Raw genomic sequence first — 19047 nt, forward strand, 5'->3', positions numbered from 1 at the left:
ACTAGCTACACTAACAAACAGCCAGGATATGGATTTTTTAAAGAATATTTTCCTACATGTTCCACTCACTTAGAAATGATTTAAATTTACAATTCATTTCTAGATTTTGTATTGAAATTTATTATTAATGTCGGGACGGCGCGAACGCCATTCCCGGCTACCAAAAATTACACGCACGAGTTATTCACATTAGGAATAATCGCAGAGGTCAACTCAGCCGAGGTGCAATGGCCAAGCCTCACTCCGGAGGAACCGCCTTCGTGATCACGGTTAACCTCTACGCCAGGTAAGTATGCTTCTCGCTGCTCGGCAGCAGGGTTTCCATGCCAGAGTGGCTAAAACCAGTTGGGAATTGTAACGAACGCGTGGCGAAATAAGCACCCCTATAAATATGCCACACAAAATTCACAACCATGCGCAATGAGCGTTCGCATTTTAGACCCAGCTGAGTTGATATCGAAATGAGGTAAACAAATGTTACGGCCAAATATAAAAGAAGTAATAAATATTTGGGATCCTAAATTGATAAAGTATGCATTTTAAATCAATTGCTTTATTCCAAGAAAATAAAATCGTGTTGCTACTCAGAAATGTTTTGAGGCAAAAAGGAAAAAGGGTTCCTAAAAAATTTAGAAAAAATGAAAAGATAATTCCAAGAGTTAATTTCATGAAAACTATTAAATACTTTTTAAATTACTATAGTTAAAAATTGATGTTTAATCATAAAAGAGTTCCCATATCCACACTTGAACCTCCGCCAGAAGTAAAAACGCATATTTAGTTTATGTATTGCTAGAAAGTTTTTATTTTACATTTTGTATTTATTATGAACTATTTTGTTGTTTTGTTTTTGTTTTGCAATGTTGTGATTTGTTAACACACCGCGGCGCAAAATTTCATGAACACACAAATGTGTTTAATGCATACAAAATAATAATACAAATAATCGTAATGTATAATAATAATGTGTAAGATTAACTAACTTAGTAATGTATAATGCGATTTGGGCAGAAAATGATTATCAACATACATAGATCGCTGCAGATATATTTAAACCTATATAGATCTACACATAAGTATGATGTTATCATACTCAATGCGTTCGATTTCGTGATTTCGCCTTTTTTTATACGTTATTTGTTGACAGAGTTTTGAAACTGTACATGTTGTTCATACGGTTTTTGTATTTTGTATTTTTACTTTTTATTATTATTTGTTATTTAGAATAATGCTTTACCATGTTTTCATTTGCTGAAGTTTAATTGTTGCTTATAATTGTGTAAGGTTCTCCTCGATCGTTCATCGATCTAAATGTAAGCTCTAGATTTGGTGAGAAATACGTAAATGATGTTTCTGCTCATGGTTTGGTTGCCCGATCCATAGCAATGCTGGGTAGTTGCAATTGATTGCGAATAATTAGGTTCAACGATTACAATTCAATCTTTTGTTTTTGTTTTTACACAATTATACACAATAAATATATCTGCGATTTACATTCGGTCTCAACTTTTACACTTATGCAATTTCAATTAATTCGTATAGTTGATGTGTGCTGCTGATCATTGCGTTCGTATGCCTTGCTTTCATAATTTCAAATAATTTTTACATTATACAGTGGGGGAAATCAAACATGAAACATTAACATGCAATTTCGATTGGGGAATGGGGTGTATAATGGGGAGATGAAAGCGGCATTGCTCATTTCGTAATTAATCGCATTGATTTGGTAAACATAATGCAGTAATTATATAGTAGCAATCGAATAATGCAAAACTGTAGCAGCCAGAGACACAACAAATACAACATTTTGCTTCAATTAAATTTGTTCTCCTCTTGTGTTTGTTTAATTCAGTATTCAGAAATTGTTTCCGTTTTCTGTTGCCTTTAAATGTTAATTAATGATAATAAATAAAGCCTAGTTTTAATGCCTGCTTCAAACTTGGACATCTTTCAATTACTACAGTATCTATATAGACGTAAATACATTTGTTAATCCATTATATTTATATTTAATCTAGATTATCCTGGAATATTAACTTTATGTAGCCAGTCGCTCCATCCAAGGGCGTCGCACAGAAGGGACAGACGGCCTGAAATCCGTTGGTGCCGTGAGGTATCTCCACATTGGCCCAGTATCTATAAGATTCGAAGACAAAGCACACAATTAGTAGAGTCATTTCCCAGCCACAACTGGCATCCATCGCTCACTTGACAGTTTTTTCAGTCGCCATGTGTCCGCATGGATTGAACGCGTACGTCGGTGCGCCCACGTCCACATAGAAGGCTGGTTCCAAGCCCATGCACAGGGTGACCACTGGACCGAGTTCCAGGCACATGGGACAACGGCGGGCGCCAGTGTTCTCGTCCTGACCCCAATCGTGATGGCCTGCCAAAGTGCGGGTAGAGTTAGATCATTTGTGCAACAATATCTTGAAACATTACCACATACCCTGGACATGGCCGCAGTTTAAGTACACGTAAGGCTGGTTCACCTGATCCCCAATGTTAACTTTGCGTGGTATAACCAGCGTGTTCAGACCCACCGGGCACTGTGGACGACCGGCATTAATGGCATCGATAAGTTTCTCCAAATCGTGTTTGGTCTGTAATAAATGAATGGATTATTTCTTTGCACATTGAGGTGCATTTGAGTTACTTACCGGCGAATGCTGCAAGCCCTCGGCGGAACGCCAGAGCAATGTTGCGCCGCAGAGATCAATAAGTGTGCCATCCTGCAGGATGTTGCATTCGTCATATATCTAGTAGGCAAAGGAAAGCAGGAATTTTAATCAACTGTTGGGCTGCATTTGAAGTTGCACCTACCGGCTGCCCCTTTTGCTGGGCCGAACGCGATTCGCGAAGGCTGAACACATCGCCGCCCACGGAGCACTCGCGCCAGAGTCCGCACTTGGCATTGCCGCCACAGAAGGATCCTTTGGGGTGCATAATCAGCACACCGTTGGTGGTCAGGCCATCGATTTCCACATTGTCCTGCCACTTGGTGGCCTTCTCCTGTGCAAGGAAAAATCAAGTTCGAATCTCATTAGAATCAGCAGGAGATTACCGAATGGACACAGCCGCCAACGCCAACATACCCCAAGGAATATATTTCTGCTCGAATCGAAGCCGGCGGCGAATATTCTCGCCTTGGCAGGCTCACAGCGGTTGACCAGAATGCGGCAGGCGAACCGAGAAATTGTGCTCTGCATAACCTTGGCATCCTTCTTATCGCCGGGCAGCGTGTCCATCACCACAAAGTCAATGGGTGACTCCGATGAGCGTCCCACCTGGCGGAGAACGGCAACAATGATTAGTCGAGTGTGAGCAATATGGGGAAATGGGGAAAGAGGAAATGATTAGGCAATATATCACAAAAGTAAATAAATGACGAATATTGGCATTACACTTGTGATGTCAGTCAGGAAGAGATACTTTAGTTGCCACACCACTGACATAAATATTGAATGTCGTTTTGTGAGACCAGCTCAGGGCCAAAAGTCAACGGAGAAGACCTCTGACCTTCAGGAATGGGGCGCCATTTCTGGCCCTTGGCGGCTCTAATTAGCCAAACAACATTCATCAAAGTCAGACCGTGAAACCCAAGCCCTAAGGGATCCGGTCAGTTCGACAAACCTTTGGGGTGTCTCACCTGAAACATGTCCGTTTCCGTGTCCTCCTTGTACTCCACAATGACCGCCTGGTTGCGTGAGAGTGTGTACGAGATTGAATGCTGATTGGCATCCAGAATGGCCTTCGAGGTCTGTGGCGATTGGACGATGTAGTGCTTGGACCGCTTGACGCCACTCGCCTCCGTCCGCTTGTGGAGCACAAACTTGGAGCGTCGCCGACCGCGATCTCCCTGTGGCAAGTAACCATTGTAGCTGCAACGGGACAGATAGCGTTTTACTATACTGCGAGATACATTTGCTGACAGATGTGGGGCAAGTTGATAAGAGCTGGGCTGCCATGCGGGATTATTGCTTAACTAATATAATTCGTTCGGTTTTGTGGGTCAAGTTCTGCGTCGGCAATATGTTTACACAATTAGTGGGCACAGCACACTTCCCTGCCTCCTTCCATCCACAGATAATGACCACTAATAACTCAAAGAATTGCGGGTTAGCTATTTCGTTCTTTTTGCTACATTAGCTAGACCACAAGCCATGCAATTACCCATGGATGTCTGTTCTAATGAATGGATATATTATTGACTCTGGGATCGATAGTGTTGATGACTGCAAAATGTGTCTCATTTTGTTAGGGGAACAAACCCGTGGCAGCTGTCCGATCATTAGAAGTTTGAAAACAAAATGAGCCACACAATTCTGCATTCTAATCTTTTAAGATTAACCGGAAAATTTCGAAGAAATTAAGTGTTTATATGTTCAAATGTACCTCCTCAACATTTAGTGCATATTTATGACTTTTAATTTTAAGATTTACCAAAATAGAATAATGAAGCTATAAAAAAAGCATAGCTTTCCTGATACCGCTTTTTATTAGACATAGAATGCCAATAATAATATTTTATGTGATTTCATTGACAAGCAAGCGTGATTTTGGAAAATACCACTCCTCCGTATTGGTAATAAAACTAGAAATTTAGGAAATTTTCGAGCATCTTCTCCTTTGAAGTGATCTATCCATGAACAATCCACTTTTCGTGCGTGATGTAAAGTTCTCGGAACCGAAGGCTAATGAAAAACATAAATCCAATCCATGTTTACAGCCTCGTTTGAACCCGCGGGACATGTTGACCTTTTTGCTTTGTAAATGCGAGGCTACTTAAGTTTTTGGACTTATTCATGCCCACATTTGGCCAGCATTGTGCCTTTCAGTTTGTTAATTGGTGATGTCTCATTTTGATGACAACAATTAAGAGTTTCAGATTTGCTGACAACACTTCAAGTGTTCATATGTGTTCATACGAATCTGGCTGGCTTCCTTCGCCGAGGTTTTGTGTTCCAGCAGCAATCATCGTCCGGTTGTCTATCATATATCACACACACAGCGTGACCATGGGGAGTGGGGAATCCTCAATGAGTGACCAGATGACCACATGTTGCTCGGGGCACCAGCATGGTTGTCGTGATAAATGGGGAATTGATGAAGAACTACATAGGGTCTACGCTCCCTAAACATTTTTTTCCAGCCTCCCGCCGCCGCCTTTGTCCTATGGCCAATTAAAAAGTGTTAAGATAACAAATGCCAACAACAACTGGGACACAAAGAACTTGGGACTGCGGGACTGCAGCTCCAACTCAAAAACGCTTTCGGCTAATGACTCAAGGCCTGGAGACCGAGCGATTCCCGGAGTCTGTGAGTCGCACTTTGGCTGTGAGTCAGCGGCAAAGCGTTGCCAATCAGCAAAATGTCAAGCGCTTGGTTTGGTTGGTTGGTTGGTTGGTTGGCTCATCCCATCCCGCCCGGTCCGGCCTCCATCAAGATTTACAATCATCCGTCCCAGCTGCTGGCCAGAATCATCAATCTCCGCCGCCGGACCACTGCGTGGATCAAATTTATGCGTCTAGCTCCATGCTTACACTTAAACTTCTGTAAGCGGCGGATTGAATGGAGCTACATACGTTTGACTGATTGGACTGGTGGTCGGTGGAATCGTTGGGTCGTTTAGGTGTGCGCGGTTCGGTTGGAGATCCCATAAAAGTGCAGTGAATCTTAATTTATGAATGCTTGATGGACGATAATGGGATGTCAAAAGAATCTGTTTGGCTGGCCTTGGTTGGATGGTGTCAGATGCAACTGGTTAGCTAATCTACGAGCTTTGATCTACGAATGCTGAAGTAGGTAATCTGTTTAAGCTGCTTAGATGTTAATCAGCAAAGTGACATAATTCGGGTGTATTACAATTGATTCGGCTAATTATAAGATTATCAAAACCACAAGAAACATTTATGTGTTTAAATGCAATCAAAGTCCTTGTTTAGCCTTCATTAATTAAGTAAATTATCTTGGATTTCTGGGCTCATGTTCAAGTACACAAGAAAGCGAAAGTAAAGTGCAACCACTGCAATATCTTTATTGACTTGAGTACTTTATTGACCTAGCCTTTGTTTCATACTAAATAGCCCTGTAAAAGGCTTAAAATCGAAGAACAGGGAACTCAAAGACTTCAAGTGCCCATCTCAGCACTTGGCAAGCGGGAAACTGAGCCGTATAAAAGCACCTATGTAATTATAGTACAAACAAAGTACTCTACTTCAAGAACTACACATGAATGTACATTATTGTTATGGCTATTATTTTCTTTCTTTGACTCACCCGAGTATAACTAGTTCGCCGTAGCGCAATCGCGGTTTGTCATGACCATCGCCACCGTCTTCAGCCAGTATGGGAGATTCAGTGCCGTCGGTGCTGCAAGTGAAAATGGAATAGAAAATTACATATTTAATGGCAATGCACATGGTTATGGTTTTAGTTGTTTTCGGTAATTCACATAATGCCTGGAAAAGGCTGCAACTGCTCAGCCCATTATGTTATGCAAGAAAAGGAAAACAATAAAGGAAAAGTTTTCTCAGTTAGCCAAAGGGAACGAAACCAAACAAAACAAGAAGCAAAATGGCAGCAGAAAACTAAAGCGAAACAATTTCAAAGTAAATGCCAAAGAAATTGCTCATTTCCAACATCTCAGTGGCTCACACTTGCCTTGGGAGCCCCTTTCTTTCTATATACTATACATATATAAATTACTCTGCAACTTCTCAGTTTTCTAGAATTTCAAATGAGGAAGTGGCTCCGCTCTGTCTCCGCTGCAGTGCAGTGGGCAAATCTTAAGTTTTCTAAAAGCCATCAAAATCCAGCGTGGATAGTGCATCTTCTCTGCCCAAGCAGCCAGTTCCTTTTCTGCCAGTGTAATTGGTTTTCCCTTGGAAGTCTTAGCAGTGTGTCACCTTCCATCCTGCCTCAAATTACTGCACCAAGATCGACAACTTGTAGGTAATCGCATAATTAGAGGGTTAATTATAGCCCAAAAATGCTGGAAAATTGCGCCCAATAACGACTTTCTCATTAGCATGAATGTGATGTGGATGTGTGTCCCGGTTTATTTTTATTACATCTAATACACGTTTTGTTGGCTATTTTTTCGGGCACATCATAAACTTATTTACGGCAATCTAATAAACCAGCTTGGCGCCGGTGCACGCCCACTCACAAACATGGCAAATGGATTCCTTTTTTTAATGTACTCTACCGGTGGAGGCGCCAAAGGGGCTGGTGGGGTTCCAGGGCAGGGGGGTGGAGGGTTGGTGGTGTATGGTGCGGCTGCTTTGCTGCTGGGGTTGCATTGATTTTTGCTCGCTGCATTTAAACTTGCTCCCCTTTTGCGTGGGCTGAATGGGCGCCACAGAAGGGGGTGGCTCTTGAAAATGTGCACTGCAGACAGAATTTCAGGGTGGGCGGTGGGTTTCAGGTGGGAGGTGGTGGTGTCGTATGGCGCACCACCCAGACTCTGGGCGCGTTGCAAGGTGAAATGGCAAATGCTCATCACTCTCGCCCTGTCTGCTGACTGCTGGCTGCTCTCTGTTTGCTGGCTTCAAATTAGCGCTGCAACGTTGTTTAGATATGTACAGACATATCTTCCGACTTGATGTACAGTCCTGTCTATGAGCTCTGGACAGCTTGGCATCAGCATTTGGCATTTGGAGCTGGAGTGTTGGCCAACACGAAGTTATACTTAATCAACTGACAGATATATTAAGCTGCGTACTGGCACAAACAGCTCGGTTTAAAACAAAATATGAATAAGTTTGAGCTGAAATTTTTCAAAAGGCTTCGAGTTAAGGAACTGCTAGTTTATAATACCATTTCTCATACACTTACTGACTTCAATTAGGCGACAATGGGACCACCCACCCGGTAGCAGCGTTTGAGAATAAACTGGGTTAAATTGATTAAGCCTGGCCTGATTAATAATAATGAAAGTTTGTCATTTGACTGCTCTCCAAATTGAATTCAATTAACAAACAAACTTTGGGGGGAAAACAAAGGCAAACAAAAAGTTCGAGATGTGATCATTATTGGAATCGGAGTAAATATTTACACAATATGCGTGTAGCCATGAGAAAAGTCCCACAATCCCCCAAACAACTATTCACTCATCTATAACCATCATCATATTGCTCAACATTCAATTGAAACATATTCCCTTTTTCGGTACAATTCCCTTTAGAGTATGGTGGCGAGCATTCATTAACAAATCGCATAAATCTTGATTATTTGGTACAACAGTTTTGAGGGTTTTACAACCACCATGCCACATGCCCCATGCCCCATTATTTGCGTGACTACTTCACATGCAATCAGCTGTGCTCTCTGCCATCAAGGAATCAAAGAATTTATCGATTTTCAACGGCAACATGCCACTATTTGCATACATTTCAATTTCAAAACTAAACTAAACCAAGCACATTACGACAGGCCAACCAAAAAAGCTGGCAAAAAAACAGGAGTACATTGAAAACACTCTATGCCATGAAAAAAACAATCACCTACACATGTAGCCAAAAGGGGCATCCATGAGATACGATATCTTTGATGGCGCGACCCCGAGTTTGTTCTGGTATTTGCATTTGTATCTGTATCTGTATCTGTATTTGTATCTGAGTCTGTATCTGCGGTGCCGGCTTCGGTTTTGAACTTTTGCTGTTGTTTAGGGAAATCAATTTTGGTTTTCGCTGCACTCAAAAAAATCAGGGTCTTTTAAATGGTAATAGGAGAAATGCTAAGAGACACATTTAAGCCTAAAATAATTGTATTAAAATGATCTTAAAAAGTATTTGTTATATGTTTACGGTTCAAGATCGTTATTTATTTGCAGTGTATAACTGCAGCTGGTATTTGTGTGGAAATGGGCGTAAAAGTGTGCTCCATTATACGTAGTTACCTACCCGTTGCATGACAGTGCCCTCAAAGCATCGATTTTCGCCGGTTTGCCTTGCATGCAAAAGCAAGCTAGCAGCCCAGAACGAGACCCATAGTTTGGCCGACACAATCGCATTACAATAAATTTTCAAACTAACGCAAAGGGCAAACGATTGCATGCTAAAAAGTGCAGCAGGACCCCCTGAAACAACCAAGCAACAGCCATCAAGGGTAGGGCTCTGAAATCAGGGCAACCGAGCTGAGTTGACCATAGGCACTGGAAGTGCCACCATTGAGTGCAACCGCAACGGTTTAATGTCACGGGGTCGCATCGCAGCTTATGCAAATTAATTTGATTATTACACCAAAGTAAGCCACCTATGTATGGATGTATGTATGTATGCATTCGTTGCACTCATTTGATTAGCCCAGGTGAGCACTCGCAAGGCTTTTAGCGTCTGGCTGCACCTCTAATTGAGTTTACCGCGGGGTCTGCGGATGACAGGGTCCAAGTGTGTGAAGTGCAACAAGCGACAGGCGGCGAGAGTCGAAAGGTCAGCGGGAATGAAAACACAGAAATCAATTGTGCAGAGGGGGAATCGAGGTGTATTAGGATGTACATTAACCTTTAGTGAAATCAGTAGTTCCCAACTTCATTTAAACACTAGTTTTTTAAACCTTACCCAATAAGTACCCAACTTGAAATATGCCATGAAAAATGACCTTCTTTAACATTAAGTTGTTTACAAATCGAATAAGCTTCTGCGACGCAACTTATTGTAGTTCGTTAGGAACATGGCCATAATACATCCACCCTCATTTGCAGCGTTGTGGTAAACCAGCAAAGTAGGGCCATAACTCAGTGCGACAACGATAGCGAAACTTTAAAAATAACATTCTGCGGGCAAAGTTTTCGATAAAATTCGGTTGGCTGTTCCCCAGCACCAAATGGCAGCTGCATCTGCTTCTTCGTTTGCTCCAGATTCTCGGTGTGGCAACAGGGGACACGGTTCACTATATTTATAACTTTCATAAATCTCTGAGTTTGCCTGTCGTCAACACAGCAGAGGAGTAGTGAATGGAGCAAAGTATGAGGAGGGTTGGCTCTATTTACATGCGGCGACAGTGGCAAAGAAGTGTAGTTGAAGAGCAGAAATAGATAGTTGCACTTCTTGTTCATCCGTAGCATTTGAAATTTGAGTAGGGTGCAGAAGTGCTGGTGGCAGAATATTCAAACTGCAGTGTCGCCCCTCGAGTGTCAGGCCAAATAAATGCAAGAACCAGCAAAGTGCAATGGCAGATTAAACAATAAACAGCAGGGAAACAATGGCAGTCACACACACTCACACACAAGCACACACAACACACACACTCTCAGGTGAGACGACACTTTTTTTGCGCAGGTAAGAGCAGGTGTTTCGTTACCATATTTTATGGTTAAATTTGCGGTCTGTGCTTCGGTTAGCTGATGGGCGAAATGCCGGGCTCTTCTCATGCTTCCCATGCCCATTCACATGCCGTGGATGTATCTGTATCTGAGTTCTTGTATCTCACTATTCGTATTCGTATCTGTATCCATATCCGCATCTGTATCTGTATATGGATCTGTATATGTGCACATGTCTCTGCCACACAGCTGTTTGCATTTCAAGAATGAAACTCTCATTGAGACAACTTCAAAAAACATTCACGAAAAAAACTCGTTTTGCCAGCGAAATTCAAGCCCAAAGAATGGCCAAAAGAGAACATCCAAATTGCGGAGCATACAAAATAAGCAAGGCAAGTAAAATGTATACACATAAGCACTATACGCGCATATTGTTAAGCAACAAATTATCCATGAAACTAGCTCAGAAACTTGCAAGAACGATCTTTGAAGTGCAAGCATAAGGAGATGTGTATTTGCATCCTAATATAAGCATAAAATAAGTATCTTTTAGAATCTACGCCCCACTAAATATCTTCTAAGCTGAAAGTGTACAGCACGCAGGACTGTGTATCTTTGAGATATCTTTGAGCGGCCGACAGGGTCAAAGTGTTTGTGGGTCTGGGCTGGTTTTTTTAGGCCTTGTTAGCGGCGTCTCACTAATTCCATTTATGCAAATTGCCACTCGTCAATTTCTTAACCACTTTTCTTTAAACGCAAACGCCCGGCTGGAAAAAAAAAAACAAAGCTGGCTCTTTCTTTGCCTCACAGTCGCTTTTAGTTTGTTACATAATCAGCAGAAAGTTCATTTCAAAGCTTGTTTGGTGTCGCTGGTAGTTTGGTTTGCTTTATATTGTATTGTATTTTTTCCACAAAAAACACATGTCTAAACTGAACAATGGAAGTTATACTTTTTTGTCCAGCACTGCTCCCTGATCTTGCCAGTTTTTTGGTTTTTTGTTTGCCTATGCAGCGGCACGTCTCGAACAATATTTTTGCCATCGGCTTGCCTTTCCCAGCTGCTTTTTTGGCAAACAAATTTGCACTACTCCAGCACCCCGACGACCAAAACAAAGCTGACTAAAATTAAACAAACAAACAGGGCAGCAAATAAAAGTGTATTTAGTTTACTTGGCAAAGGCAAACGTCTGAGCTGCTCTTGAGCACGTTTTTTAAAAGACTCTTTGCAAAAAGAAGTATGCTGAATATTTTAGGTCTTTCAAACTAATATAAATAAATAGCATTTATCTATATATCCGATTATTTTGTAGGCCTATCATAAACTCTATATCAAATTTCTGGTAATAAATAAAAAGTTGCGATAACGAGATTGCAACTGAGGAAGTTAGACATCTTATCTTAACTTTAAATATATAGAAAATGGTATTTTCCTTTATTTATGGTTAGCTTTTAGTTTCCATCGCTGCAAACTTCTATTGGCCGAAAAGAGTATTTTCGGAACCCTTTGATCGTTTGCGTGGCTAGATTTCCTTAAGCTTCGGCTGCATTATGTTCCTATGTTTATGGATTTTTCTCTGCCGACTGACAGTAGTATTCGTTTTTAGTTTTTACCCTCCATTCGTGCTTCTTTTCCCCTCGTTTTTTGTCTAAAAATAAATAAAAAAAAAAAGCACGCGGAGTGCCAAGATGGAGAACCAACCCATTTCCATTTCGCTTTTCATTGGTGGAGTGTTTCTATTTCTGCACTAGCCTCCATTACCAAGTAGTCTGCTCCGATTTGGAGCATTGTTTTGTCTCACTTTTGGACTCGTCGTTGGCTGGGATGCATTAGTTTTGTGGTAACATAAAAACCGAATTGCTCCCATCACCGCCACACTGCAGTTTGTCATCTTAATGAAAGCATGAATATGCTAATTTCTTGGTTTTTTTTTTTACGAGCAAAACGTCATTATCGCTCGCGTTGCTTTCAGCAATTTTAATAAACAAATGCCAAGTGCTGGGTTGAGCTGGGCACGACTTTTTGCTGCCAGTATGCGTGATTATGAAACTAATGACAAGCTTATAGATAGTAGTAATAAACAGTGGAGAATGAAGGGAATGATATTTGCCATTCCCATTCTCCCATCATCATCATCGTCAGCATCAACATCACCATCTTCTCAATAGATGGCATTTAATTATTCTGCCCAGCTAAATGGATCTGGGAACGGTCAGCAAAACACACTGGAGTACTGCATGTGCCAGAACCATTTCATCGTCTATTCTTTTAGCACTGTGTATATGATGTCATGGGTTAAATACTATGATATGCATTTTTTGTTTTGCGATAACACTTTTGGACTTTAATAAGAAGTTAATTTCGCAGTGTGGGCAAGTGAACTTCAAAGATGCTATGTAGTATATAACGGGTGTTTTTTTTAGAGGTATAGAACTTTAAGTTGGCATTACTGTTCAAGATGGCGACCGATTTAACAGCTGTCAAGTGATTTATTCTCAGTTTGGTTTGGCAATTCGTCATGCGTGCTTACAAAATCCAACTCGTGCAAGAATTGAAACCAAACGATCATCAAGCAAGGCGTAGATTCGTCGAATGGGCCCAAAACGAGATTGCTGTTGTTCCCGATTTTTCATAAGCCTCCAAGATCTTGTGATTTAACACCGCTAGACTACTTTTTGTGGGGCTATGTAAAGTCATTGGTCTATGCGGATAAGCCACAAACGCTAAACCATTTGGAAGACAACATTCGCCGTGTTATTGCCGATATACGGCCAAATGTTGGAAAAAGTCATTGCAAATTGGACGTCCAGATTGGACTACATCCGAGCCAGCCGTGGCGGTCATATGCCAGAAATCATATTTAAAATGTAATGCCACAAGATTATCTTTCATGTCAATAAAATTCATGTCAATCGAATAATCCATCGTTGTTTTATTGCAATTTAAAGTTCTATACCTCTAAAAAAAACACCCTATAGTATCTTTAGCATTTCGAAATTAAACCAATGAGTTTCAATGGGTCTTTAAGCTGATTCATTTACTTTACGGTGACTAAACCATTGTTCGGTATTCCCAGTTCATTTTCAACAACCATTTTCGAATTTCTCGTCATAAATGGCCACAGGTTGTTAAACTCATTAGCACCCAAAAAAATAATAGAAGGGAAGAATAAATCATCCGCAAAGAGAAAACAAGTAATAGTAATAGAAACAACACCAGACTAGATACTACCCTGGCTAAGATGTACGTAAACTGGTTTGTACTTTAATTATATTACATGTACATTACTAATTTTTGCGTATATAATTGTAACAATTATCTCTAGACACTCTTCACTGCCAACTGTGTATTTATGGCACTCTTCATGCCACTTGCCGTATTCCAGGGTATCTGCATGTGCAGCCCCACAGGCGAAACGAAATCGCAGCTAGTTTGATGGGGCATTAAGTTATTTCTACCGCTGCGTGTGGGCGGTTCCTCTGGCGGTCCGTAGTTGGTCGGAAAGCGCTTAATTATGTAGGCCCTCCTTCACTACTCAATTCCCCTCTCTAAACTGCTTCGAAATGGCCCAACAAACCCAACAACAACACAGCACGCCTCGACTTAATGAGCAAACGGAAATTGAAACTTTTTGGCGCTGTTTAAATAAGCATTTAAACAAAAAGTGACATAATTTGGCCAAATGAAAAGCGAGAAAAAAATGTGTGTGTGGAAAAACAAAAGCGTTACATTGCAGGTGCGAAAGCAAACGCAGCAGTAAGAAAGCAAAGAAAAGCAAAGAAAAAGTTATGAAAATAGTCGACACAGATGCGTGACTAAAATCGTTATGACATAATAAACACATCGAGCCAAAGCAAGGAAACAAAGTAACTAAACCAAGCTATCGCCGATTTTATAACAATAAATAAATCTAAATGAAAGGTTCATTCATTTCCCAAGCGTTGTTGAAGAAACGCTATCGAAGAAGCCGCCTATAAATTCTATTTATGACGAAAAGCCAAACAAGTAAATGGGAAATAGGGAATAGGGCAAACTGGCACAATAATTATCTGAAAAGCCATTATCAATCGATCGTCAGTCTATTGACCCATATAAATGGCTCAGTTCTGTTCGCCTTCAACCTAAAGTCCCAATCCCCAGAGTTCATTTGGAAGAACCTACATTTGCTCAATGCTCAACTAATCGTAGATCAATCATTAGAGCGGCCAAAACCTTTCGATACCCTTACTTTGTGGCATTACCAATAAGCTATAATTCCGATAAGGTAATCCCGTAAATGAAATGGAGCTCCAGTAATGGAACTAAAATGCTTACATATGGAGTTACCCATTACTATGGATTACACCATAGAAGACAGAAGATTTCCCTTTTATTACCACTTAAAATGGGATTTCAGTGCTCCCTAAAATGACATTAAACATATTGATTCTGAAAATAGTTGTGCTTATAAAGCTACTTTTCGTGCCTTTTATGTACTCGACGATATCAATCACCTTTAATTACCCAACTCTCATGAACTCCTGACATTTCCCAGAGTATCTCCAGATCGGTGCTCTAGAAATAGTATTCCTTTTCCATTCGAATGCAGTACCTCCCCATTTTTGAGGCACCTTCTTAGCAGTCGATTTCTTTGTTGTCTGCTGCAATGTGTGTGGCTGGTTTATTTTTGGCCTTTATCTTTTTTTTTTTTGGTTTTTTGTTTCGTTCCTGTTCTGGTGCTCTGAACATGCCCAAGCAGCCATGCATCCATCCATCCGTTGGATCGCATCGGATCGAATCGAAACGAATCGAGTCCATTCCATTGCCCATTTGGATCCCCCGAAAGAATGACTCTATTTTTGGCAGCACTCTAAGATTTATGATCAAATGTCTGCCACTCCGACAGTCGATTTAGCTCACTTTTCAGTCGGCCATGTTTACACACACACTTTAATTGCCGGCCAGCGGAGAGGAACAGCGGCAACACGACAGGAAATACTCGGCCGGTTTTCAAATTGGCTATTTCTTTCTGACCAGGCCCGGCACCGCAGCTCCAAAGCTCCGCAGCTCCGAGCGATGGCTCTCTGGCCATAATCAAGGCAATTTAATAATATGTTACGCTGCACACAATTTCACCTGCAAGCGCAACCATTCCAAACCATTCAAAGCAAAAAAAAAAAAAAATCAGAAAAAAGGTAAAAAAAAAAAAAAAAAGAGGAGTTACCTCTGCGATCTTCTTCTGGCAGCAACGAAAATTGCAATTTGCTACAAAAATTATGCGTTGTGCGTACCAAAACTCGCATACAAAACTATTAGCCGAGAATAAAGTCGAAAAACAAAAGAGAAAAAGGCGGGGGATCAATAAAACTTTAGACATGATGTACGTGACACTCGAAGTGCTGATCCAGCGCAAAGAGAATATGCGAATCTGCGCATTAGAAAAAGGTCTTTGAATCGCAAAATTAAATAAAACTAATAAAAAGCGGCGAAACGTCATGGCAACAGCAACATCCCCATACACATTCACAACAAAAGCTGCAACAGCAAAAGCAGCAGCTGCATAAAGGGCAACACTTGGCTCGTCGATGTGGCTGTTGGGTAGCAATTTTGCACGTAATTCGTCACGTAGCTGGATGTTGTTGCTGTTGATTATGCATTGAAAATGTTCCAGCCAGCAAACAATCTGCATGGCCAAAACGCAGACACAGTCGACCCAGTGGAGCATGGGCTTCCAGGAGTGCGGTGGTGTGGCATGGAGTGGAGTGGAGTGGAGGGCAGGAGGAGGAGCAGCGAAAGGAAAATAAGGCACTGGCACCTGGGGAAAAAGAAAACCCATCGAAAAATACACCTTGAGAACCAGTTCAAAATGTTACGCCTAAATATCATTTATAATATGATTTGGTTTGGGATATGATCTCAATTCTAACCAAGTTTAGGTTTCCTCGTGAACCCACTCTTGATTTAAAGCTCGCTCATTAATCATGCAACTACTAAGCAATTGAATGACTCAACAGCTCGTTTTTCTCTCAGTGCAGCCAGAGGAAGAGAGCGGGAGAGATGCCAGCTGCTTGTTGATTGCCGGCCGCAGGCGAAACTATGAAAATGCAGGCGCAACAACAACAACAACGGCAACAATCAACATTCACCAATTAATGTTAAATTGAAATGAAGCCATAAAATGGCCAAGGCAAATGTCTTGCCCGACCACGCCCACAGGCCAAGCTTACGCCCCCCGATCAGCACCGCCAGTTCAATGACATTTCGCCAAAGTTTCGATTGACATTTCGAACGAAATCGATATGCGACAATGGGCCACAGCTTTTTTCCACTCCATAACATTGAAGCCATCGCAAAAACCGAAATTCAAATCAAAATCTAAAGCTCGAATTATGTCAATCAACCCGGGCTCAACTACGTACGTAAATGGCAGAGCAGAGCAGAGCAGTCGGATGTCAAAGGTCACAGACCAAAAAGCAAACACATAACGGACAGAAAGCGTGCAGTTTTGGGTCAGACACGGCATGACCTCCAATCTCCGATTCCAGCGAAATTCCCCTCCAAAGCAAAAGGATGGGGAGCCACTAAGCGAGTGTGCGTGAATATTGATTCGTAGACTGGTTGGTTGGTAGTTGGTAGTTGGCAGTTGGCTGTTGGTAACCATAGGTTTAGGTATAGCATTGTAACTTCCGTTACCTCCGGATTATACAAGCCAATCATCAAGGGCTATCGATTGCCCGGGAAAAGCATCATTACGCTGATTGCCCCTATCGATGGAAGAGAGGTTCTGTTTCCACTGTACCCCCCGCACAAATTAGCCGTCAAGTTGGCTGAATCACATTTAATGTGTTCCGTTCCTTCCAATTATACCTGTCGCTCGCATTTCTCCGTAATACGCTATGCTAATAATTAATTGGAAATCGTTGCCCAGCGCAACTCCTAAACACAGAAGAGGGTATAATTTTCTCGAAAATCCATCAAAGGTACTATGAGTACATTGAGTATATGAATCGAATAAATGTCCCATTCGTCATCGGAAGTCCGCAGGCGGCACAAACATTCAGACTTTCGGTACGCACCTAAGTATATGTTTATTTTTATATCAAGTGCTCCTTCTCCTCCCTCCCTCCTCCTTGCCCACCTCCTCCTCCACCTCCCTAAGCCCACCCACTCTCGGCCCCTTTGAGAAGCCCCTCCAGCTGGCTGTTTTGTAACAACAAGCGCTGGCAAAACATTTGTTGCCAGTTGCCAGGCCAACTGTGCCGATTATGTCACCGAGCTGTATGGGTTAAAGAACACCCGACCACCTAACCCCCATTCCCTATACCACCCTCCATTCCTGCAGAGGTTCCTCCTCCAACCACTCGACCACTTCTTGCATCCCGCGTTTATCATCATTACGTGTTCTGTGGCATTTGTCGTCTGGCTTGCTTGCTTGCCTCTTTTGGCCGGGTTCTCTGCGTCGTCGTCGTCGTGGCTCGTAAGCTGGCTTATTTCTGTTGACATGTCGAGAGATCTTGGGCCAGGCAACGCGAATGTGCAATGGAGCTGTCAGGCTAACCGATCGAGATTTAAATTATTTTCGACAAGTCTTGCTCGACGGTTTGACTGTTTGACGGTTCGACGTCTTTTAAACCCAAATAAATGTTTCTTTTCCAGTTTTCAAGGCCTCACGAAACTAGAGTACACTGAACACTGTACATCAGTTTCTTATAAAATATTAATATTTAAAATATAATTTATATTTTTCATCTGTACTGTACGCAGTTTAAAATTCTTGCCATTGTGCGATTAACTGGGCTTATACCTCGCTTTTGCCTTTGGTGACTTAAAAGCGACATGTGAGAAATGGCTTTTCGAGCTGTCTGAAACCGTTAATCGTAAAATGTCCGGTTTAATGCCAAAAAAGCTGTGACATCTCTCCAGATCCCAAAGCAAAATGCAGATGTCAAAGGGCAACTCGCTAAGCGGCAGAGCAGAAATTTAATTGTTGAGAAATGTTTCGAGCCACCCTTTCTGATGGTACGACCACGACCCCAATTCTGGGGGACATGAGCCCTTGTTTGGCATACATATGCCACACCACACCATGCCACACTCTATATGTATGTACATACATATGTATGATGTATGTAAGGTTGCTGCTGTTGTTATTTCAATTTTGCTAATGCAACAAACGCTGCTCAGTTCCGTTCTAGTTTCCAAGTTTCCAGTGGGGTGGCAACCGCCCACTGAAAACTCCAACTGATTTGGAAACGAAATGCCAAGAATTTGTCGATTCGATTACGTTGAGTGAGTGCCCAAAGGTTATCCATCAGAGAGTGTACGTATAATGCAGGAAAACCCCCCAATTAGTCAAATTTACCAACGGCGCACTTTCAATTTTAGTTTTTCCCCCCTTTTCTTTCTTTTGCTTTTGGCCCCAACAATTTGGAACGGATATTGGCGCAAAACTTTTATAGCTGCAAGTCGTGCTTACGACTACATGTAAGAAGTAAATATGTTTATGAACACACACTATGCACACACACTCTGATAAGTTTCGCGCGCAAAGTTGTTAAATTTTGGGTGGGTTTCTATTCCGTTTCCGTTGCTCCACAAACACGTAGGATCTTATCAACGGAAGTGGGGTACTTTTAAGCGAGAATTCCGCTGCCAAGTCATAAATTTTCGACCTTCGCACATTATTTTCAAGGCTGGCCAGTTAACCCAAATATTTTCACAAATGGCATTGACAATTTCCACCGCCACGAACATTCTAATGTGTGGGCTAAAACACATTTTAAAGCTATAAATACTCCATAAA

The 19047-nt window shown here is 41.6% G+C and overlaps 1 protein-coding gene and 1 non-coding gene across 2 annotated transcripts in view; both read right to left on the minus strand.

Moving 5' to 3' along the window:
* Window positions 1-129: 129 nt before the first annotated feature.
* On the minus strand, window positions 130-294 carry LOC120454734. The gene has a single exon (XR_005616666.1). It is a non-coding gene; the product is annotated as a U1 spliceosomal RNA (small nuclear RNA).
* A 1135-nt stretch (window positions 295-1429) lies between these two features.
* LOC120452527 (protein pellino) overlaps window positions 1430-19047 on the minus strand; it is a 31085-nt gene continuing 13467 nt past the window's right edge. Inside the window, exons 3-10 of the mRNA XM_039636790.2 lie at window positions 6280-6372; window positions 3650-3881; window positions 3096-3287; window positions 2824-3012; window positions 2661-2759; window positions 2450-2603; window positions 2209-2386; window positions 1430-2136 (exon numbers count right to left, since the gene is read on the minus strand). Of these exons, the coding sequence (XP_039492724.1) occupies window positions 2010-2136; window positions 2209-2386; window positions 2450-2603; window positions 2661-2759; window positions 2824-3012; window positions 3096-3287; window positions 3650-3881; window positions 6280-6372 (1264 nt within the window). The 3' untranslated portion in view covers window positions 1430-2009. The remainder of the gene's footprint in view (window positions 2137-2208; window positions 2387-2449; window positions 2604-2660; window positions 2760-2823; window positions 3013-3095; window positions 3288-3649; window positions 3882-6279; window positions 6373-19047) is intronic.

The sequence above is a fragment of the Drosophila santomea genome, chromosome 3R (assembly GCF_016746245.2).
Source record: "Drosophila santomea strain STO CAGO 1482 chromosome 3R, Prin_Dsan_1.1, whole genome shotgun sequence".
Lineage (NCBI taxonomy): Eukaryota > Metazoa > Arthropoda > Insecta > Diptera > Drosophilidae > Drosophila > Drosophila santomea.